Source organism: Panthera leo, chromosome A1 (genome assembly GCF_018350215.1).
Source record: "Panthera leo isolate Ple1 chromosome A1, P.leo_Ple1_pat1.1, whole genome shotgun sequence".
Taxonomy (NCBI): domain Eukaryota; kingdom Metazoa; phylum Chordata; class Mammalia; order Carnivora; family Felidae; genus Panthera; species Panthera leo.
In genome coordinates this window covers 184,775,865-184,800,133 of record NC_056679.1, presented here as the reverse complement: position 1 = coordinate 184,800,133, position 24,269 = coordinate 184,775,865, and the positions used below count along the sequence as shown (strand labels likewise).

Below are 24,269 nucleotides of genomic sequence, written 5' to 3'. Positions count from 1 at the left end.
TAGAAGTCCTTAATGCCTGGCCAAACTTAAAGCTACTCAATCTACCATTTCCTCAGTCAGAAGGCAGATCAGTGTTAATAGAAATGACCTGCTGCATTTTAATTGTCGGGAGCTGTTACCACCAGTGCCTTTTAATGTCCTTTGAAATAGTTAATGAGGAGACACCGGGAGGAAAAACACTGAAAAACTTTACAAAGATTCTGTTGTAATAACCATAATGTATAACTGAATAAAATATTTCAGAATAGGAATCAATCAATTGCATGATCTGCCTTCTTTCCATCTGTGAGCTCTTGCTTTTCTTCTTCCAGAGAAAATTGCAACAAGTATTCACAGGAAGTTTTTTTTTTTTTTGCTTCTTTGTTTCTTCTTTAAAAAAAAAACAACAAAACAACACTGGTTCTCCTAATGGTTTTGTAATGGACCTTAACTTGGCAGGCAATTAAACATGAAACTTCTCATTGGGTATTTTCAGGACTGCCAGGGGGAATCAGCTGCCAGTTTACTGCAATGTGGAAAACTGCATGAGATTCTGGGATTGGAATCAAAATGCTAATTTAAAAGGTCGAGTGAAGCTGAAGCTCACGTTTTTCCGTGCCTGCGCTCTCTTCAGGCAGAACAAAGACCCAGGCAGAAGCGGCAGAGACTCATCCCAAGTCTGTTTTCCTGAGATATTTTGGAATCATGCCTGAAATGCCGGAGGACATGGACCAGGTAAGAGCCAGATATTCAAGAAATGAAGCATTCTGGAGTTAGTTTCTTTTAAAAGCATCCCAGTGAAACCAAAAAGGTGTGTTAAAAGAAGAAAAAAGAAACGGGGTGTCATTCATTTCTTTAAAACATGTAACTTTGGAACATGGAAGAATAAACCAAGTTTAATTATTGACGCTGGGAACCAGGTTATGGAGAGCTCAGCTAAGACTCATTAATTGACAAAAATTAAATGCAAAACAGAACAGCAGCTTCATTTACCACATTAAATGCAATGATGTAGGTGAAGGTTCTATGTAACTAAGGATTTTATCTGTAATTGTGTGCTCCAGCCTTTCTTTGTCTTAGCATGAACTGAATCTGCTAACATAACTTTTAGCTCCAGGCTGCTCTCTTTAAATTTATAGACTTAGCCACCATACGTACTTGGATATTGTCTACAACAATGGCATTTTTGTTCACAAAGAAACTTTCATCTTTAAAGAGAATGATAAAAAACTATACATGAACATATACCTTTAGAACTATATGCAAGTTTTACCTGGGAGCTATCAGACCAGGTTCTCAAAAGTAGGTGAGAAAACTCTTGTTCCTAACTCTACACAAGGCTGCTCTGCAAAAATAATAATAATAATAATAAATAAATAATATGCAATGAAATCTTATTCATATTGAACACTTACTTTTTTTATTAATAGAAAAATTAGGTTGCATCGCAACGTTGTATCTAGAAATTAAAAAAAAAAAACCAAAAATCTCCCAGTTTTTAAAGGAGGAGGATTAGGAGGATCTTAAATTTGCCTCTCCTACCTCCCACCCATACTCACCTTTCTCTTTGTCTGCAGATTATGAATGTTTAATGCTGGGACAGTCCTCTCAAGGACTGTCTGAATAATGCTAAACTGATTAAGGGTAGCAGCTTGCATAAAAATAAAACTCCGAAAACGAGGGGCCTCAGGTTCTCTTCCCCCACCATTCCAAAAAAAAAAAAAAAAAACAAACCCTGTTAACACGAATAAAGAAATGAGTTCTTGTTGGGGGGTTGGGCAGAAAGGAAATTCACGGGGCTCAGACAAAGAAAAACTTTTTCAAAAGGCTGCTTAGTCTTTGGCTCTAAAGTAAACTAAAGGGATTATGAAAAGAAGCCCTTTTAAGAAAAATCCAAGCATCGGTCACACTTGTGAGAGACTTTTCAGTTTTGGTATCGTGTATATCTGAATAAAGACACTCGGATTGGAGCGGTGAAATGTTGGCGAACCCTACAGGGTCTATGGCGGGTTTTTTCCTGAGTAAATTTCTCAGGCATTCCAACTGATAGGCATTTTGCTGTTTTGAGCTAGGAAGGAAACCAGTTGCCTGAGAGGTCGTTCTCAACACTTAGATATGTTGTTTCTGATTTGTTACTTTTAAGAAGTCATACAGGTGGTGGAAGGTCCAGACATTACTCTGTCTCTTGGTTTCGTCCTTAATTTACGATGGTTACGGAGGCCAGGCTGGCGTAGCCTGACGGGGCAGTTCCTAACGTGATGCTTCTCAAAGGTGGTCGGTGGGGTTTTGACTCCTGTTAAATCCACTAAAATGTAGAGTCCCTGGTTTTATATTACCGCAGATTTTCATTCTGTAAATACAGGTAAAGTCCGAGAATCTGCGTTTTGAAGAGGCACCCAAGTTATTCCTCCCCTTACCCTCCTCTTTTGAACTAGTTAAAAATAGTTTATTTGGAATTTGACACATACTACATTTTAGCATCCCAGAATGACAAATGGGTTGTTGAGGTTGTTAATGATTCAGATGCCAGGACTTGTATTTTTATTCTTCGTCTTTCTAAATCTCTGTAAAAAACATTCCTAATGCTGTACGTCCACTGTGCTCCCTCCTTCCCTTCTTACCTAAACACACCCATGGCTTTAAAATGTTTTCTCCTACTAAACGTATTTCATGCTCAGTTGATTCCCATGCACTGCGCAGTCTGCAAACTTGAAGCCTCAGGCGATCCAGTTTAATCCTTCCCTAGTCAAGAAGAGAGACGAAGAGAGAAAATAGTACATAAAATAAACAATCTTCCCCAAAACAAAACTTGTATTCAGTGCTGAAGGCCAAGGCCTTTGTTTTGTGTATCCCTTTAAGAGTTGGGGGGTGGGCTGGCTGCGTACAGGACGCTGCCCGGCCCCTTTCGGAGGCATTCACGGAATGTGGCCAATCATCGGGCGCGGCCTTGGCGGCGGAAGTCGGAAGCAGTGAACAGGGGGTCGGCCCGGACCTAGGGAGGCGGGCCGAGGGCGAGGAAGCTGCGGCCCGTGGCGGTCCTGGGCTGGAGGAAGTGGCGGTCGCTGCGGCTGCGGCGCAAAGACGGCGGGCATGGTGGGGCGAGAAAAGGAGCTCTCTATCCACTTTGTTCCCGGGAGCTGCCGGCTAGTGGAGGTGAGGGAGTCGACCTGGGCGTCTCTTGCAACGGGGAGTGCGGAGGGGGACGAGCCAGGTCGAGGGGGAGGGAGGGCTTGGGTGGTTTTCCTTGCGCCTCCTGTAGCAGTCCTAGCCCCCAGCCCTGAGTCGTCTCAGCACCTTCCTAGCTCCGGGAGGAGAGGGCGGCGCCACCGAGTTTGTTTACCTCGGCGCACACCCGTTTGTGTTTGCTCTTCCAGTCCTGCGGCAGGAAACGAGTAGGTCGGTTTCACTTTCTTGTCTTCTGTCTCCCCCTCCCAGCAACGAAGAGGCGTTTTTCTGAGCGGTTTCGATTTTGGTTTTATCTTTCTGAATTTCTTTTTCATTCTTTGTTCATATCCCTCGATCCTACCAGTTCTTATGTCTGAGAAAGTAGGGGAAAGTGGCTTTTCAGAAATAGCAGTTTTAGAGATGACAACTTACTGAACTTTTAAGTTTTGTGCAAGGCACTGTATTATGCACTTTACATGCATTATTTAATCGTCATAATTATGAGAGGATTTTTGCTCCATTTTACAGATGAGAAAATTGAGGCTTGTAGGGTGAGTCCTTGGCCCAAGTTCATTAAGTAGGCTTGGAACCTACAAATCTCTTTCACTTTCTCGGGCTTTGAACCGCTACAGAGATTGCAAAAAAGGAAGGTTGTTACGGTGGGAGAGCTATCCCAGGTATTGCGCTTTCTCCATTCTCTCTCATATTTCATTACAGGCCTCCCCACATTCAATCCACAGAACTGCTAGAATTTATCTAGCAGTGGGGATAAAAAGAAATGTTAATGCCTAGACCAATGTCTTATGAAAATAAGAGACGGTATGGGAGGCTGTTTTTGATAATGCAGAATTTTTATGCTTTCAAGATACAGCATAGTTAGTGTTTCTAATCACTTTGGGATTTGGGAGGTTAAGTTAAGTTTACGTGTTGTTCCTATGTGCTCCTAAAAGTACTGAACACATAACGTTACATATTGTTTACATATATATGCATGCGTGTATGTAAAGCTTAATCTTTTTTTCACAGTGGGAGTTCTGTAGACTAATGAAAATAGGTTTTCAATAGGTTTTCATGATTTCCTTCATTAAAAGTGATACAGCCTAAATCTTTTTTTTTAATTGTTTTTTATTTGAATGTAATCTGTACATCCATCAGGGCCCTCTAACTCACAGCCCCAGATTCAGATTGTATGCTGTACAGACTCAGCCAGCTAGGTGTCCCCACGCTAAATCTTGACACATACTTGCTGCTCTCTCAAAACATACAGAATTAAAATTCACTTGTGAGAATGAGGACTGCCTTGCATATTGTGTTGGAGAAGACAACTGTACTGGTACCTGTTTACACTGTCTTGTAGGATAGTAATAGGGTAACAGTAGGAGTTAGACCAGTGTTGCCTAGGTACTCAGGGGATCTTGAGTTAAGTCTTGAGTCCAGTACAGTCTACTCAAAAGATCTGCCTCCAGGGGAATGTTGTATGAGGATCGGGGGGGGGGGGGGGGGGGGGGGGGGGGGGGGGGATGGGAAACTGCCAAATTGAAAAGGTTCCAAATAGCAAATATTATGTTTACCACTAAAACTTAAGAAGATCTCTATTTAGATGTTAGTCTTTTGCTAAGACATTTTTAGTGGAAGTTAATGCAAGTATGCTAAGGTAGAAATAATTGTCCCAGAGTACTGTGGCCATTTGGAAAGATCCATTTATCTCATTACCTATAGTTTGTTAGCACTTGATTAGGTAGCATAATAAAAGTGGTAGTTCTGCATTTATTTACATGTATTTAACTTTTCAAAGAATTTTTTGATGTCTATAAATCTGGTCACTTGAAGTTCTGAACTTGTAAGAGTTTATGCAGAGTGTGGCAAGTATATTCAGAATAACAAAGTGATGTTTGATACTTTACACATAAGATCATAAAAATTAAGAAAGTAGATTTTTCAGGCAGATGATTTTTTTGAGCTGTTTATTGTGGTTTTGGGTTAACTAGAAAACTTTTTATTTTTCATTCTGAGTTCCTTGAAGTGCATGGACATTTCTGTGTTTAGCAGGACTAAAATATTTTATGGCGGAACAGTCTAAAATAATTTTTTTACAGGAATATTTCTTTTCTTTTGAAAATAGAATAATCAAAACTGCTTTTAAAAAGCTTCAGGTAGATTTCTGATATAGAAAGTCAAAAATAGAAGAGCTATTTTTGTTAGGCGTCTTTTAATTTCAGAGTGAGGCATATTTTATTTGCTAACAACCAATAAATTTGCAGTCCAAATGAAAAACCTTGTCTTGGCTCTTACACTGGTGACAGAAGGTGCTCATTGAGTCTCTAGAAAGAACGCTGTGAAGAGGAAAAATTACTTTAAGTAAATGAAGCTCCTTTCACTCCTTTCAGACTCCGTCTACTCTGTGTTGAGGATAATGTGGAAAATGTTAAAATTGTATGAGGAGCCTTAGTCATCTTGTCCAAATGAGGAATTCGATCAATAGAGATTTCAGTAACTTCCCAATACCATATTTTGTGGCAGAACAGTTAAAATTTAATCATTATGAAGTCAAATAGAAGGTCAAAGGATTAAGACGCAACTCTGTATATATTTGGCTTGGACCATAGAAGCAAGTTCTGGTCCCAACCTTTCCCGTTTTCCATACAACCTTTAACATCTCTAGGCTTCAGATTCCTCAGTTTGGAAATACTTACATGTTTAACAAGGTTATCTTATGATCAAAAGGTATGATATAGGCTTACATAACACTAAATAGTTTTCAAATACAAGATAGTGCAGTATCATTTTTGTTTTAGGAAATGCTTGCACTTCAGATCTCTGCTATTTTAATAAAGAAAATTCTTGAGCATTGACATCTGACCGCTAGGTACCATGGACTGTTTTTCATATTTTCTTCTAGGGACCATACAAGTTACCCCAGAGGATAAGGATATAAGGTGGTATTTTTTCCTCGTAACCTCATCCCTTTTTTGAAGTTAAGTGTATTGAATTCCCAAAGAGCCTTGCTGTGCTTGTAATTTAATACTACTATATTGCATCAAATCCAAGATGTATTTGATTACAATATCATCTGGGTTCTTGTTTTAAGATGCACTAAAAAGCAAAAAACACTGCAAGTCTAGGACAGTAATAAGATGCATCTCTATTTCATTCATTTAACAGGGATGTTAAAATGAGGAAAAAGTGTGTTTCACAGAATCAATGCAGTATGCAGAGATCTGAATTCATTGTTTAATAACCTTTGTGGAATGCGTGATGCTTGTTCTTTGACTTTTTGTTGTTTTTCTTTTTTCACGGGGGAAGAGAGAAGGAAAGTTTGTTGTTGCTTTTAGAAAGATGACAATTTTTGGCTTGTTTGAATAAGATAAATTCATCTTTAGGAAAACCTTGGATTTTCCCTGGAGTTCAAGATTACATTTCTCCACAGTTCCCAAATCACCATCATCAGCACGTTCCTGAGAACTTGTTAGAAATGTAAATTATCAGGATTTACCTCAGATGTACTGGATCTGAAAGCCTCACTCATGATTCTTATCTACAGTAAAGCCTAAAAACCACTGACCTAAGAACTGTTCTATATTCCTTTGCTTCTATAAAGTGAAGTACTAAAGAGTGAGAAACTCTGAAGAAACCAAATTATAGCCACTTTATAATATTTTCCCAGGGATCTTTATGGTATTTATTCTGTGTAAATGGTTTTCTGATTGTATCTACTAGACTTGGCATGTTTTATCTTCTTAACAATTCAGTCTTTGTAGAGCTGTTTTTGTGCCAAAATTCAAAGAAAATATTTTGTTGGCTGAAATCCTTGTTTTCATAGATCAGTTGGCTTAGAGCCAAGTTTTACACTAGAGAGCCTAGATGAATTTCACTTCAACTTTTAAAATGTTTTGAAGTTGGTTGCACTAAGGAAAAAATATCTTCAAGAATTTACCTTTTGTACTGTTTCTGTCCGCCCTTTCATTTCAGGTTTTTCCTATGGTATAAATAGATAATTTTGGTGGCCTTTTTTTTTTTTTTTTAAACTATAGTGCCAAGTTATTCTGCTGACATAAGGGCTAAAAAAGAAAGATCTTTAGTTATTATATGCTTGTTTAAAGTTTTTGACAGCTCAGAATAGATGACTATAACAGCACTTGAAATAAAAAGACCTCAAATTGATAAAACTGTAAGAAATTTTTTTTTTTTAAGTAGGCTCAACATCCAACATGGGCTTGAACTCACAACCCTGAGATCAAGAGTTGCATGCTGTACCAACCGAGCCAGCTGGGTACCCCTAATAAAACTTTGTTGGTGTTTGTTTATTTATTTAGTTATAAATTTTTTTTTTTAATGTTTATTTGTTTTTGAGAGAGAGAGTATGAGCAGGAGTGGGGCAGAGAAACAGAGACAGATGCACAGAATCAGAAGCTGGCTCCAGGCTCTGAGCTGTCAGCACAGAGCCCTACGTGAGGCTCGAACCCACGAACCATGAGATCATGACCCTAGCCGAAGTCTGACGCCTATCCAACTGAGCCACCCAGGCGCCCCTGTTTTTGTTTTTTTAAATAGTAAATGTTGATTTTATTCATGAGTCTGGGAAATTTGATGTTACACGTCTTGGGAAGAAGGGAAGTTCTTTAAACTGCTTTGGAAACAACTTATTTTCTAGGTAGTTCCTTTTAATTTCATTGTGTAAGGAATTTTTTCTTTCACAATAGCAACACAGATCAATTTAAAATATTTTAGTTTATTTTTTTTTCTCATCTGTTAATTTTTTTGTCCTTTTGTCTGTTAGGTCGTTTTTTTTTTTTAATTTTTTTTTTTAATGTTTTATTTATTTTTGAGACAGAAAGTGACAGAGCATGAGCAGGGGAGGGGCAGAGAGAGAGGGAGACACAGAATCCAAATCAGGCTCTAGGCTCTGAGCTGTCAGCACAGAGCCCGACCTGGGGCTCGAACTCACAAACCACAAGATCATGACCTGAGCCAAAGTCAGACGCTCAACCGACTGAGCCACCCAGGCGCACCTGTGTTAGTTTTGTTTTGTTTTGTTTTGTTTTTTATATATGTTTGAGTGGGAGAGAGTATGTGAACACAAGTGGGGGAGGGGCGCAGAGAGGGGGACAGAGCATCTGAAGCAGGTTCTGCACCCACAGCACAGAGCCAGATGTGGGACTTGAACTCAGGAGCCACAAGATCATGACCTGAAACTGAGCCACTCAGGTGTCCCTGTCCTTTTATGTTAGTTTTAACAGGTCTGTTAAGATAAATTTAGAGTTAACTCAGGAACCTTTACTGATTAAATTTAGAAATGGTTTAATTTAAACCATTGGTTAAAATTGAATATTTGGTTTGGTTAAACTCAGAATATTATTACTATTAAGACCACATTTTTTTTTTCCTCCACATAAATGCCTGTGACATGTGAATTCCTTAACTCAGACCTATCAAATTTGATAAATCAATGACATGTGAAAGAAAAGTTGAGGTTACAAACTGAAGACCAAAAAATGTCAACTTTTGAGTATATTGTTGAATACAGCCAAATAGTTCATCAGGCCATAAAAAATAAGTAAGCTTCAAACTAATTGTGCATTTTATAAACTGGAGGATGTAATTAAAATTGCTGTTTGTTCATTTTGACATCACTCATCATTAAAATAAGATTTTCCATTATCAACATAAGAAATCAGGGCACCTAGCTGGCTCATTAGGTAGAACATGTGAATCTGGATCTTGTTGTAAGTTTGAGCCTCACCTTGGGTCTAGAGATTACTTAAAGATAAAATACTTTTTAAGTTTATTTGTCTTCAGAGATAGAAAGAGTGTGCTCATGCAAGCAGGGGAGGGACAGAAAGAGAGAATCCCAAGCAGGCTCTACCTTAAGTGCAGAGCCCAGTGCAGGGCTCAAACCCACAAACTGTGATACCATGACCTGAGCTGAAATCAAGGGTCAGGCGGTTAACTGAGCCATCCAGGTGCCCCCAAAATAAAATCTTTATTTTTTTTTCAAAAAGGTGGGGGAGGGGGTGGAATTTAATTGACTAGGTATATCCTTACAGTATCATTTTGGGTTCTTTTTCATGGATAGGATTAATAAAACTTTTAATAAGTGATATAATTATTGATGCAGTTTGATTTTTATTCTAACTTAAGAGTTGTCTAATAGATGTAGGACATGAAGCTAACTTCTTAGACTCAAAGTATTTAGTGAGCAATGATGATGACTGATTTCTTAGAATATTTTCAAAGTGAGTAATCTTTATCCTTCTTCACTTTTTTAGGAGGAAGTTAACCTCCCCAGTAGGCGGGTTTTGATTACTGGTGCCACTGGGCTTCTGGGCAGAGCTGTGTATAAAGAATTTAAGCAGAATAATTGGCATGCCTTTGGCTGTGGTTTTAGAAGAGCAAGACCAAAATTTGAACAGGTTAATCTTTTGGATTCTGAAGCAGTTCATCACATCATTCATGATTTTCAGGTATGGTTGAGTCTGTTTATTTTAGCACATATATAAACTATGTTAAGAATTGTCTGGATGATTTAGAAATTGTTCTTTTCTCAAGGGAAATACTGTACTTAAGCTGTAACCTACTAAGCAGCAATAATATACAGTTGACCCTTGAACAATGCAGGGTTTAGGAATGCTGACTCCTGCACAATTGAAAATCTGTATAACAGGGGCACCTGGGTGGCTCAGTTGGTTAAGTGTCCAACTTTGGCTCAGGTCATGATCTCACAGCTCGTGAGTTCGAGCCCCGTGTCGGGCTCTGTGCTGACAGCTCAGAGCCTGGAGCCTGCTTCCCATTCTGTTTCTCCGTCTCCCTCTGCCCCTCCCCTGCTCACACTCTGACTCTCTCTGTCTTTCAATAATAAATAAACGTTTAAAAAAAAAAAAAAAAAAGAAAGAAAATCTATATAACATTTTACTTCCCCCAAACTTAACTGCTAATAGCCTACTATTGACTGGAAGCCTTACCGATAACTCAGTTGATTACACATATTTTGTACATTATATGTGTTCTATACTGTATTCTTACAATAAACTAAACTAGGGAGAAGAAAATATTAGTAAATCATAAGGAAGAGAAAATACATTTAAAATACAGTACTGTAGTGATAAACAACAACAAAAAATCAGCATATAAGTGGATCCATGCAATTCAAATCCATGTTCAAAGGTCAATTGTGTAGTGCACTTTTTTTTTTTATAAGCATGCAAAGTATATGTAGTCCTTGAAAAGATTAGGTTGAAACATAGGTTGACAAAAGTTGGAAATATGAGCATTTTATAAAAAGCTTATGTTTGTTAAGTACTCTTGTTAAGTACCACTTTCTATGCAAATGCTTTTTTAATATTATCTGTAAACCTTACAGCACTGCAAAATTGATACTATCATTTCCATTTTAGAGGTGAAAAAAGCTCAGAGAGGTTAAATAACTCTTAACCATTGCCATAGAAAAGTTATGAAAAAAATTTATATTCTATTCTACGTCTGATCAAATTGAGAGTTCTTTTCAGAAGTATGGTCCAAGAGACACATCAGAATCACTTGGGGAACTTATTCTTTAGGTGTGTCTCACTTCCAGAGGTTTTAATTCAGTAAGTCTATGGTGGGGACCAGGACATCTTAAGAAGCACCCTGGATTATGCACATTGAAGTTTTAAAACAACTCCAAAGGTCATGGTTCCTCTAACAGTTGTTGAGGAAGGAGATCATTTGGTATGTTTGTACATTAGCCCTGTGTGTCAGTGGTTTTACCAAATCTTAACCTTGGTTCAGCTTCTCTGGGAAGTAGATGCCCCATGCATTCCTCAATCTTTAATTAAAAACATAATTTTTTTTTTTTTTTTTTTTTTTTTTTTTTTTAGTAAGTTCTAGAGAGCGCCTAGATGGTTCAGTTGGTTAAGCATCTGACTCTTGATTTCATCTCAGGTCCTAATTTCAGGGTTCATGAGTTCAAGCCTCCGAGTCAGTGTCTGTGCTGCACGGAGCCTACTTGGAATTCTCTGTCTCCGTCTGTCTATCTGCCCCTGTCCCTCCCCTGCACCTTCATATTTTCCCTCTCCATCTCCCTCTCCCAAAATAAACATTAAAAAAAAAAAAAAAATAGTAAGCTGTAGGCCCAATGTGGGGCTTGAACTCACAAACCCAACAAAATCAAAAGTTGCATGCTCTACCCACTGAGCCAACCAGGCACCCCCCCCATTCTATCTGAAATAGAAATGTACTGAAATAGTCTCCTTACATATCTGTCTTTTTTTGTTGTTTTCTACTAGATTATGAAATCCCTGTTTCTTGCACAGTGTTTAGTATACAGCTGACATACTAACTGATGAACTGGGAATTTAGTTTTTGTGGGTAGTTGACATTTGTTAAGTGGTCTAAGAGATTTGAGTTTATGAATTTAATTTGAAATTTGTATTCTCCCTTTAATGTAGATTTATTAAGTATTAAGGTCATATTAATTACATTAATGTTAGCTCTTTTCTCCGACCCACATTAGAGGACAAAGCTTATTTTGATTGAGAAATAATAGTTGTTGACACTGATTTTGGTTTTCCTCGGGATTACTAAATTGCTCTTTGCTTTTCAGGGCCTATATATGTATGTTAAGGAAGTTGGAAACTTGAAAAAGGAAAGCATGACAAAACTACAATAAAAATTACAGCGATTCTTTAGTTGAAGGAATGTTGATTTAACAAACGTTTTTTTTTTTATGAATTGAGTTGCTGTTGGAAGGCTGTAGCACCCCTGTTTTATTGCTTATGGTTTAAAAATACATCAATGTTTAACTTCCAGCCCCATGTCATAGTACATTGTGCAGCAGAGAGAAGGCCAGATGTTGTTGAAAATCAGCCAGATGCTGCTTCGCAACTTAATGTGGATGCTTCTGGGAATTTAGCAAAGGAAGCAGGTAATGATGACTTTATATAAAGTCTTCATGAAATATTAAATAATTGCTGAGTTTATAAAGATTAAAGTTTTGTAGATTGCTTATAAGAGGTTTGTTTTATATATGATGAATAGCTGTTATGAATACCAGTACAGAGTAATGTTGTGTAATAATTTAATAGGTGATTTTTTTCATGTCTTTCTTTTTTAGCTTTAATTGGAGCATTTCTAATCTACATTAGCTCAGATTATGTATTTGATGGAACAAATCCACCTTACAGAGAGGAAGATGTACCAAGTCCCCTAAATCTGTATGGCAAAACAAAATTAGAAGGAGAAAAGGCTGTCCTAGAGAACAATTTAGGTAAGACACAATTTCTTTAGCCTCTGATTGCTTTGAGGAAATGATATGACATCTATACAAACATGTTTTTTAGGGCGCCTAGGTGGCTCAGTCGGTTGGGTGGCCGACTTCAGCTCAGGTTCTGATCCCATAGCCCGTGGGTTCAAGCCCTGCGTCGGGCTCTATGCTGACAACACAGAGCCTGGAGCCTGCTTCAGATTCTGTCTCCCTCTCTCTGCCCCTCCCCCACTCAGTCTGTCTCTGTCTCTCAAAAATGAATAAATGCTCAATAAATAAGTAAATAAATAAAATATTTAAAAAAATATGTTTTTTAAATTTTGAAAAAATTGAGCATAAATCATTGGAGAAAGAAGGTAGTTAATAAAAAAGAAAAATAAGAATTTTAGAAATCATGAAGAATTTATGAATTTTTCCAGACTTTCCAGTAACAGTATATACATAAATGTCATTTTATAGGGGCACCTGGTGGCTCAGTCCATAGAACATGTGACTCTTGATCTTGGGATTGTGAGTTCAAGCCCCACATTAGGCGTAGAACTTACTTAAAAAAAATATATTATTGTATAAAGAAAAGAAGTCTTAATAGTATAAATATTTGTAACCTACTTTGAAAAAACAGGTCAGTATCATTTCTCCTAGATTGAGGTATTTGGGGTTTTTTGTATGGTTTTTATTTTTATTATTTATTTTATTTTATTTATTAAAAAATTTTTTTTTAATATTTATTTTTGAGAGAGAGAGAGCATGAACGGGGAGGGGCAGAGAGAGAGGGAGACAGGATACGAATCAGGCTCCAGGCTCTGAGCTGTCAGCACAGCTGACATTATTTTATTTTTATTTTTTTATTTTAGAGTTGGGGAGAGAGGCAGAAAGAGAGAGAGAGAGAATCTCTTTTTTTTCTTAATGTTTATTCCATTTTGAGAGAGACAGAGCATGAGTTGGGGAGGGTCAGAGAGAGAGAGAGAGACACGGAATTTGAAGCAGGCTTCAGGCTCCAAGCGGTCAGCACAGAACCTGACCTGGGGCTTGAACCCAGGAACTGTGAGATCATGATCTGAGCTGAAGTTGGATGCCTAACCAACCACCCTCTTCCTTTTCAGGGCCTACATATATGGTAAGGAAGTTTGAAACTTGAAAAAGGGAAGCAAGAAAAATTACATTAAAAATTACACACATATATATTTATATATATTACAAATATTATATATTATATATATATTTGTGTATATTTTATAATGAAAACCACATTAAAAATTACAAATATATATTTATGGATATTTTTATGTATTTACATATATGTGTGCGTATATATGGGGGGGGGGGGGAGAATGAATATGAATCATAAGCAGGCTCCAGACTCAGCACAGAGGGTTGATCCCATGACCCCAAGATTGTGACCTGAGCTGAAATCAGAAGTTGGACGCTCAACCCACAGGCGCCCCTTTAGGGTTTTAAAAAGAAGTCAAGAGCAGAAGTTCTTTTATAACGCTGCTTCAGAGAAGCACCAGATGTGGTTAGGTATGGAAGCAATTTTTGTGAATTTTTAAAAATGTATGGGTTTTGTTTTTTAACCTGGTTCTCCCCCCATATTTGTATTTTAATACATAGTGAATCATCTCTGGGTTATCTTTTTCCTATCAATGGCTGTATAGTACTTGATGTAATGATTGCTTGCACTGCCCTAGACTGTACGGTCTTTGAGAAGCATCCTCTAATATAGATTTCCAGGATATATATTTTTTTAATATTCTAAATTATCATGCAGGAATCATCCTTGAATGCATTTCTATACACAGTTATCCAATATGTTGATTTAATTAAAAATACTTTGTGGGGTGCCTGGATAGCTCAGTTGGTTAAGCTTCCAACTTCTGCTCAAGTCATGATCTCCTGGTTCGTGGGTTTGAGCCCCGTGTTGGGCTCTCTGCTGACAGTGTGGATCCTGCTCTGGATCCTCTGTCTCCCTCTCTCTCTGCCCCTCCCCACTTGTGACCTCTGTCTCAAAAATAAAATAAATATTTGAAAAAAAAATAGTTTGTTAATTTTCAGTTAAGGTGTTAATTATCCAGTCTGTTGTGACAGCTCACTAGGGACCAACATAAAATCTAAATATATCATAATTCCTTACTCAGTGGTTTCAAGAATTGAAATTCAAGAATTGGTTGAATTCTACCCCAGAATAGTTTACTATGCCATTTATCTTTTAACAAGAATGTTCTTACATAATTACAATGTAGTTATCACACTCAGGAAATGTAACATTAATATAATGTTATACTATACATATTGTTTATATAGGAATTTTCCCACTTGTCCTAATAATGGCCTTCAATGCATTTTATTTCTTATTTTTTTATTCTTTAATAAGCCAAAGATCACTTACTGTGTTGTCATGATCGGTTGAATTTCTTCATTACTAGGATTGTTGAAAATAACATATAAAAATACCCCAAGTGACAGAGACCTTTAAAAACTCAGTATTACATATGGGGCGCCTGGGTGGCTCAGTCCCTTGAGTGTCTGACTTCGGCTCAGGTCGTGATCTCATGGTCTGTGAGTTCGAGCCCCGCGTTGGGCTCTGTGCTGACAGGTCGGAGCCTGGAGCCTGCTTCCCCTTCTCTGTCTCCCTGTGTCTCTGCCCCTCCCCTCCTCATGCTCTGTCTCTCTGTCAAAAACAAATAAACATTTAAAAAAATTAAAAAGTATCATATTTGTTAAATGGGCCTTATTACAGAGAAGCCATATGTCATTTTGGTACTTTGCAAGGTTCCTACAGTCTAGTTTAAATCCGCATACTTTTCATTTTATATCAGGACTTAAGATAAGAACCAGTCAGCTTTAAAAGATTTTTTTAAAGAGTATCTTTTTTTTAATTAATTCGTAGGAGCTGCTGTTTTGAGAATTCCTGTTTTGTATGGAGAAGTCGAAAAGCTTGACGAAAGTGCTGTGACTGTTATGTTTGATAAAGTGCAGTTCAGTAACAAGTCTGCAAACATGGACCACTGGCAGCAGAGGTTCCCCACACACGTCAAAGATGTAGCCACTGTGTGTCGCCAGTTAGCAGAAAAGAGGATGCTGGTGAGAATCTTGGGAAGGAAGAACTTCTGATTTCCACCATTGAGTGAAAGTCACAGTGCTTTTGCTTTCTTTGCTAATATTTCTGTCTTTTTAAAGTGATGGAAAATCATTGAGGTTTTTTTTGTTTTTTTATGTTTATATATTTATTTTGGGAGAGAGAGAGATCGCGTGCGCACAAGTGAAGGGGCAGAGAGAGAATCCCAAGCAGGCTTTGCACCGCCAGTGCAGAGCCGGATGTGGAGCTTAAAATCACGAACTTCGAGATCATGACCTGAGCCAAAGTTGGATGCTTAACTGCCTGAGCCACCCAGCCGCCCCTTAAATAATAGTTTTTAATTAGTAATATAAAGAAACAACTGCAAGTTTTTATTTAAAATTTTTAGAACGACAAAGAGACCAAACAAAAGTGGTTTGCAGTAGTAGGCTATATTTATAAATAGTAAAAATATTATGCTCTTGTGTTTGAATTGATCTCTCATATACTATGGACCCTGTCTGTCATTCTTTTATTGCAAGATGACTAGAAACTTGTATTTTTTCTTTGGATGACAAAATAATCTAATGTCTTTAAGACGTTACTCTGTTTGGGGCACCTGACTGGCTCATTCTGTAGAGCGTGTGACTCTTGATCTCAGGGTTGTGAGTTTGAGTCCAATGTTAGGTGTGGAGATTACTTAAAAATAGAATCTTTTAAAAAAAAAAATTATTTTGTTTAAGATCTGTGTAGTGCCAAAGAAGAATGAATCTACATAGGAATTTATAATTTCAGCCTTTTTAAGAATGATTTGTAATATTTTTAGATATTAGGAGTTAGTTTTAGACATGAAAAAGTCGGAACTAAATAGAGTATTAGTATTCATGGAAAGATGAGACTGATTTATTTTAGAATAGTAATAAGTTTGTCTATAGTTTTTTAACACATAAAAATTTGTATTTTAAATATGTACTATACTAGTATTTAATGATGTTATGACTAATTACCTGAAAATGATTCTTAACAGTTTTGGTTTTAGCTTCTTAGAATAATTAGAAATACTCATTAAATGGGCCTGTTTCCATAAAAATCTGTAATCATTTTTAGGATTCCCACTAAATAAAATTGGAGTCATTTATATTTTTATTTAAAAAAATTCTTAAGCCTAAATTCAGGAAATTACTTCTCATGTTTAGCTGGGTATATTTATAGGAATTTGATTTTAGATACCTTGTGGAGAGCATTCCAGAAAGGAGGGATGTGTTTCAATTCTTGGACCTGTTAAATTAGCTTTTCTGTCACACCTACCATTCCACTCAGCTGAAAAAGTTGATCCTATTTTGAATTCTCGTGTCTTTATTAGGATCCATCAATTAAAGGAACCTTTCACTGGTCTGGCAATGAACAGATGACTAAGTATGAAATGGCATGTGCAATCGCAGATGCTTTCAATCTCCCCAGCAGTCACTTAAGACCTGTAAGTACATGGCATTTTGTTTTGTTTTGTTTTGTTTTATTTATTTATTTAAAAAATGGTTTTTTTTTTTTAATGCTTATTCACTTTTGAGAGAGCATGAGCGGGGGAGGGACAGAGATGGGGGGATGCAGAATCCGAAGCAGGCTCCAGGCTCTGAGCGCTCAGCACAGAGCCCGTTGCGGGGCTCGAGCCCATTAACGGTGAGATCAGGAACTGAGCCGAAGTTGGACACTCAACTGACTGAGCCACCCAGTACATGGCATTTTAAAACCTCACTTGTTGAAAGCCCAGATCTGTCACGATAGTATGTATTGTTGATACAATTTTTCTTGTTGCTTTAAAAATATTGAAGGACTTTATTTTCTAGTACTAATTAAAGTTCACTTTGCGTGTTTGCTGGTGGCTTATATTGTTACTTATCTCTAAATCATCATGTACAAGGAAGCCCATGAGTACTGGTGAAGTTTATAGAAAAAGTATTGTCTTAATTGTTTATTTGTATATTTTTCCAGGAATCAGACAGATTTGCAGTAAGGACAGAGTCAAATAGAGAATATAAAACCTCAACATGGGCTTTTTACTTATTTCAAATATTTTTGTTTCTGTTTTTCTTTAAAGATAACTGACAGTCCTGTCTTAGGAGCACAACGTCCAAGAAATGCTCAGCTTGACTGCTCCAAATTAGAGACCTTGGGCATTGGCCAGCGAACACCATTTCGAATTGGAATCAAAGAATCACTCTGGCCTTTCCTCATTGACAAGAGATGGAGACAAACGGTCTTTCATTAGTGTATGTGCAGTTTGCTTTTTTTTTTTTTTAATTGAGAAGTACAGTATGTGGCACTTTTTAAAGAAAAAAGGAAATAGTTTTGTATGAGTGCTCTTTAATTGTGACTCATGATCTTTCAGGTAAATGATGCTCTTGCACTAGTGAAATTGTCTAAAGAAACTAAGGGCAATAATGCCTCATTTGAAGTAATGATTTTTCTGTTTATCATTTTGTTTGCTCTGGCTTAACTTTGAGTATAGTAAATTATGATTCTTAAATATTTACGAGCCAGGATGAGACAGATCTACTGTAGACTTTTTCTTGGATGAAATGCATTGTTCATTCCTATAACCTCTACATTTTCAGGACTTTTGCAACTGTCGACCCTTTTATGTTTTAAAGTGTGTTAAGCAGTATGAAAATCATTGGTGTTCATTATTTGCATTGCTTGAGCTCTGATCAAAATGTTTGAAGAAAGAAACTTTATTTTTGCAACCTAAGTGCAGTTTTTAAGCTTGAGATGTTTCAACAAGTTATGTGTAATTGGAACTCCTGCAGCTTGATGCCTCCTGCTTTTGTAGCAGTGTATGGTGAGCACTTGACGGGGAGAGTATGTGTGAATGTGTATGTATTTTTTTAATATGTGTAAAACTGTCCTTTTCACTCCATGTCACTAAGTGATATTTCATATCTGTGGTTATACTAATAAACATGGGCCTTGTAAGTCTTCGGGGCCATTCACGAATAATAATAAACATGTACTGCTGGCATGGTAATGCTTAGTTTTCTTTTATTTACTTTTTAAATGTAAGGACCGCACATCTAAACTCATTGTTATTTTGTTGCTTGCATTTTTAAAAATTACGTTCTTGTGTTAAATCTGATGCAGATAAGAAAATATAGTTACTATCGAAGTTTATAAACCAATAACGAACACTGGTGAACTCACCACTTGAGATGCAGAATGTTACAGATATTGTATCTACTTTTGCCAACTGATTGTTTTTTAACTAAACTATGTAATCTTGCTACATATTTACATAGAATGTTCCTTCTGAGGAATACAGAGTATTTGAATGTATTATCTATACTAAGTAGTATTCAGGTGACCTTAGCCTCAAGGATATTTTTGGTCCTTAATAAGGATTCAGAATGGTGGAGTGACTTGTAAATGCCTTGACTTCAACTCAAGAGTCAGTGCAAACCCTGGTTTAGATTTTCTGATTTCGCTTCTAGAATATCCTTTCCCTAGGTTATGATCGTATCCTTCATTGGACAAAAAGTATTTGTTTCTAAGTTCCTAATTACTTAGAGTTTTAGTTTAGAGAGAATCCGGTTTGGGTAATTTGGTTAAAGCACCAATTCCCAAACCATGTTATATTTTCAAATTAGGAAATTTTAGAGATATCTGACCCCTAACCTGGACCCACTGAAATAGAATTTCTGGAATTGAGGCCTGCTAATCTAGTTTCAAATTTTCCCTGGATGCTTCTAAAGTAGCCAGCCTGGCACTTAAATTTAAGCACCCACCTAATTAAAGCATTTTTTTGTTACTTTCACAAAGTACGAAATTGAAAAGTTTCAGAGTAAAAAACCTTTCTCATTCTTCTTTAGCTACTGACTTTCCATCTGTGGCGGAACCCAATGTAGATCAGATCCTTGTATGTTTCTGCAGACACTCTGTATCTGTAAGAATACACTCACTACCTATGTGTGTGTACATACATGTATGTAATCGTCCCTTCCTACAAATAGTAGCTAATACACATTTTTCTGTACTAAATTAAAAAAAAATTAATATGTCTTTATTCTATATTATAAAGAATGTCTATATTTGGTTTTGTTTTTGTTTTTTTTTACAATTCACTGTGAAATTTTGATCTTTTTTTTTTTTCTAAGATTTCATTTTTAAGCAATCTTTACGACGTAGGGCTGAAACTCACAGCCCTGAGATCAAGAGTTCCATGCCCCCGCCGAATGAGCCAAGCAGTTCCCCTGAAATTTCAGTCTTAAGGAAAAGTTGCCAGAATAGCACAAAGAAAGTCTGTATCCCCCTTCATATTTCCCAATTATCAACATTTAGCCACATTTATCCTATCATTTTTTCTTTCTCTAACACAGAGTATGGTTTTTTCCTGAACCATTTAAGAGTAAGTTGCAGACATGCCTTTTAATCATCCACTTAGTATCTAAACGTCAGTGTATAATTTCTAAAAATCAGAATGCTCGTCTACTTAACCCCATAATGTAACCTTCAAAATCAAGAAATTAATATGGATACATTATTACCCAGTCCACAGACCCTGTTCACATAAGTTGTTCCCAGTAATGTCCTTTATAAGTCTATCCAATCTAGGATAACTCATAGTATTTCTTACCGTTTTTCAGCTTCAACCTGGAACAGTTCCTCAATGTTGTTTTCTCTTCATGATCTTGACTTCTGACATCTCTCCGTATAAGAAACTAAATTCACATTGATACTTCCAATGCCAATATTGCCCCACAGGGTTTATTTTAGCTTTCTTTTTTTTTTCCTGTGTTTGTAGCTCCATTCTCTGACAGAAACCTAGCTCCACTGTTCTTAATATGCTTACTAATTGGCTCAAGTCACCTATAAGAACCATTCTTCTGGGGGTGGCTGGGTGACTCGATTGAGCGTCCAACTCTTGATTTCAGCTCAGGGTCGTGATCTCGCAGTTTGTGAGTTCGAGCCCTGCATCGCTCTCTGTGGTGGCAGCACCAAGCCTGCCTGGGATTCTCTCTCTCTCTCCTCTCTCTCTTTCCCTCTATCCAAATACATAAATAAACTTAAAAAAAAAAAAACAACACAATTTTTTTGATTAGAACAATTCTGATCACACCAAGTTCTTCTGCTACCCTCATCATAGACCTCCATGAGCCAGTTGCGCATGCCTGAACTCTAGGTCATGGCCTGTTTGAGGCCACCCCGTCCCTCCCCCAGCTGATGAGGCACTGCACCAACAGCCACAGAAGTACCACGTACATGCAGAGCACCAAAGAAGGAACTAGGTATTCTTCCATAGCCATATATATTCCATTCTATCAGTGAATGAACCAGAATTGATTTAATCTGTTTCTTGATGATGTGCTATAGGTTGTCAGAATTTTAGAGCATGCCTTCAGTGAGTCCAGTGTATAAAGCACTTAAGTTTGTGAGACCTTCTTTTCTACTATATATCCACAGATTATACCTGTAAGCCCACAGGTATATTCTGCAGGTACCGGATATATCAGTCTGTGGAATAAGAATACATTCAGAAAAAATTCATTACCAAAATAGGAAAAGAGCTTGAAATGGATCTGAGTGTATGAAGAAAAGTGGAAATAGGAAACATCCAACTGTCCAATAAAACCTTTAGGAGAAATTACTGTTGGAGTCTAAATTAAATTATCTCTTTGAAAACCAAATCATACTTAGCAGTAAATAAGCCAGATTTAATTCAGTTGTGGAGGTTAGTCAAGAGAGAATTTTCCGGCTTGAGGGCAGTATTAATGTAGATGAAGAGGAACCTTCAAATCTGGATTTCAATGTGGTTCTAACACTTGCTCCTGTCAAATTATTTTTCCTTTGAGTTCCAGTTTCTTTTTAGAGTTAAGTGGGAATAATACCACCTATTTCACAGGTCTGTTGTGGAAATGCCTAGAGCACAGATAATTAGTAAAAGCAGCAGTGGACTCAACCAAGTCCCTGGGGGAAGAGCTTGGGAGTGTGTGGAGGAACCTATGCTTAGACACTCTGTCAGCTGCACTTTCTGACATAAGACATAGGAGTTTCCCTCCAGAAGTAGGATTACGAGTAGTTTTTTCTTAGTGGTTTTTTATATTTTCCAAATTTATATAGTGAGCATATGCTTAGTATTTTGGAAATACATTTTAAAAGATTTTTTTTTTTTAGTTTATTTATTTTGGGGGTGGCACGAGAGACAGAGAGAATCCCAAGCAGGCTCATATGTGCTATCAGCCCAGAGCCTGCTGTGGGGCTCAGTCTCAGAAATCTTGGGACCATGACCTAAACCGAGATCCAAGAGTGGATGCTTAACTGACTGAGCCACCCAGGTGCCCCTGAAAGATGTTAAATAAGATAAATTATTCTTGTACCCTGTTTAGTGTAACAGCTTCTGAAGTTCTGTATTTTGCCACACAAATGCAAAATACTTGAATTTATATATACTTAATTATATCTCTGGAAATTGGATAAGTTAAAATTCCTGTATTTGCAGTTGATTTATTTTGAAGTTTTTTACTTAAAGTAGGCTCCATACCCAACGTGGGGCTTGCATACATGACCCTGAGATGAAGAGTTCATGTTCTACCAACTGAGCCAGCCAGGTGCTCCCCCTGTCCCACTTTTTAAAAATTGTTGTGGGGTGGGCTTTTTTTTTTTTTTTTGCAATTGGCTTAATATCAAAAGATGGCCATAAAATTGCTCAGCTCATTGCCACAATTGTTTTGCTTTCCATGGATCCCATCTTCATTCTGATTTTAGACAAACATACAACATATTGAATAATTTTAATTTTCCCCCAGTTAAAGAACTCAAAAAAAAAACAGCCTTTGAAATGTAAACTTGGTATAGAGGTTTCAAAATGTTTTTTTTTTTTTTTTTTTTTTTTTTTAAGTTTGTTTAATCTCTCTACCCAATATGGGACTTGAATTCACAACTCCAAGATTAAGAGTCATATGCTCTTGTGACTGAGCCAGCCAGGCGTCCTGGTTATAGAATGTTTTAATGTGAGATGCTAAAACTTACCCAGGATAAGTTAAACACTTGGGCATGTTGACGGTCTGGGAATAATTTTTTATTCTCTCCATCAGGCTTTATGTGCTTAGTACATACTAAGTTATTGGATAGTTGAAAGGGTGATGAGGGTTCTGGCCTTTGGAAGTATTCTAGAGGAACTAGAGGACAAGGATGGATGATGGAAAAAGTCTGAAATGGCACCGTTGTCTGTCTAGTTTGATTACATCTCTCAGCAGCATGAGGGATAATCATCTTTAAAAATGTCAAACTCAAAGCATTCTTCATTACTGTTAGTGATTCATCATAGATCCGTCACACATGATCCACTTAAGTCAGCTAAACCAATTTAAGTTAAGATCATCTCCAGGTACAGATGGGCTTAGCAGGCCCAGGTTATTTATTTAAAAATTTGAAGGGTTAAGAAACCTAGATATGAACTTTGGTAAATAGATTGGTTTCATCCCAATCTTAGAATTTACATTAAATTGTTCTAAATTGTGATAAGACATACATACAAAAGTGCTTAAAATGTGTATGCAGTTTAAAGAATAATGATAAATACCATACACAACAACCCAGGTTAAGAAATAGAACATTACGGATCCCTTAGCAAGTCTCTTATACAGTAGTCCCCCCTTATCTGCGGTTTCGCTTTCTGTGGTTTCAGTTACCTGCAGTCAACCGCGATCCAGAAGCAGATGATCCTCCTTCTGACATATGGTCAGAAGGACAGTAGTAGCCTAATGTTACGTCCCAATGCCTACGTCATTCACCTCACTTCATCTCATCACATAGGCATTTTCTCATCTATCATCACAAGAAGAAGGGTGAGTACCGTACAACATTTTGAGAGAGAAACCACATTCACATAACTTATTTTACAGTATATTATAGTTCTGTTATTAGCTATTGTTAATCTTTTACGTTGCTTATTTCTAAATGAAACTTTATCATAAGTATGTATGTATAGGAAAAACTATATAGGATTCAGTACTGTCCACTGTTTCAGACATCCACTGGAAGGTCTTGGAACGTATCCCACGTGGATAAGGGAAACTACTGTATGCCTTTCTCCTATTCTACGTGTATTAGGGTTCTCCAGAGAAACAGAAACAATAAGGTGTGTACATATGTTGAGAGAATTTATGATAATGAATGGACTCTACGATTATGAAGGCTTGCAAATTCAAAATTGGTAGGGTGGACTGGCAGGCTGGAATCCAGAAGAGTCAGTCTTTCAGTTTGAGTCCAAAGGCAGTCTGTTGTAGTACCAGGAAGAGCTGATATTGCAGATAGAGTGTGAAGGCTGTCTGCTGGTCACTTGAATTGAGGCCCACACACATGATGGAGGGCAGTCTGCTTTACTCACTGTCCACTGATTTAAATATTAATCTCCTCTAAAACACCCTCATAGGCAGCTCTTTCTGCCCATGGGTCTTGTCCCCCTGCTTTATTAAAATCACCTTTTTGCACCAAATAAATAAATAAATGAAATAAAACACCCTCCCAGAAACACCTAGAATAACGTTTGCTCTGGGCACTTTGTGGCCTAGACAAATTGTCACAGAATTAACCACTACAGTGCCACTTCTCCTTCCAGGGTTAACCAATATTATACTCACTTAAAAAAACTTTTTTTTTAATTGTGGTAAAAATACACATAACACAAAATTTGCCATCTTAACCATTCTGAAGTGTATAGTTCAGTAGTGAAGTATATTCACCAACAAAGTTATAGAACTTTTCCATCTTGTAAAACTGAAATTATGTCCATTAAACAACTTCCTGTTTCCTTTTCCTCGTGGCCCTGGGCAACCACCATTC

The 24,269-nt window shown here is 37.2% G+C and overlaps 1 protein-coding gene across 4 annotated transcripts; it reads left to right on the top strand.

The window, feature by feature from the left end:
* Positions 1 to 513: 513 nt before the first annotated feature.
* MAT2B (methionine adenosyltransferase 2B) lies at positions 514 to 23,287 on the top strand. 4 transcript variants are annotated; one of them, XM_042947390.1, is made up of 8 exons: positions 2,961 to 3,132; positions 9,411 to 9,605; positions 11,929 to 12,043; positions 12,233 to 12,385; positions 15,270 to 15,463; positions 16,801 to 16,914; positions 17,533 to 17,704; positions 23,113 to 23,287. In XM_042947390.1, exons 1-7 carry the CDS (start codon positions 3,070 to 3,072, stop codon positions 17,701 to 17,703), a joined length of 1,005 nt encoding a protein of 334 aa, XP_042803324.1. In that variant the 5' UTR covers positions 2,961 to 3,069; the 3' UTR covers position 17,704; positions 23,113 to 23,287. The 4 variants fall into 4 exon arrangements, with proteins under 4 accessions (XP_042803345.1, XP_042803324.1, XP_042803334.1 ...); XM_042947400.1 differs by lacking the exon at positions 23,113 to 23,287 and adding an exon at positions 19,298 to 19,470; XM_042947411.1 differs by lacking the exons at positions 2,961 to 3,132; positions 23,113 to 23,287 and adding an exon at positions 514 to 714 and having other exon boundaries at positions 17,533 to 18,459.
* The last annotated feature ends 982 nt before the right edge of the window (positions 23,288 to 24,269 follow it).

What these genes read in the sequence shown, in the direction of transcription:
- MAT2B (XM_042947390.1), top strand. Translation starts at nt 3,070, where the DNA reads ATGGTGGGGCGAGAAAAGGAGCTCTCTATCCACTTTGTTCCCGGGAGC. An exon ending in GGAGCTGCCGGCTAGTGGAG is followed by an intron (nt 3,133 to 9,410) that starts GTGAGGGAGTCG and finishes TCACTTTTTTAG; the next exon opens with GAGGAAGTTAACCTCCCCAG. An exon ending in TGTCCTAGAGAACAATTTAG is followed by an intron (nt 12,386 to 15,269) that starts GTAAGACACAAT and finishes ATTAATTCGTAG; the next exon opens with GAGCTGCTGTTTTGAGAATT.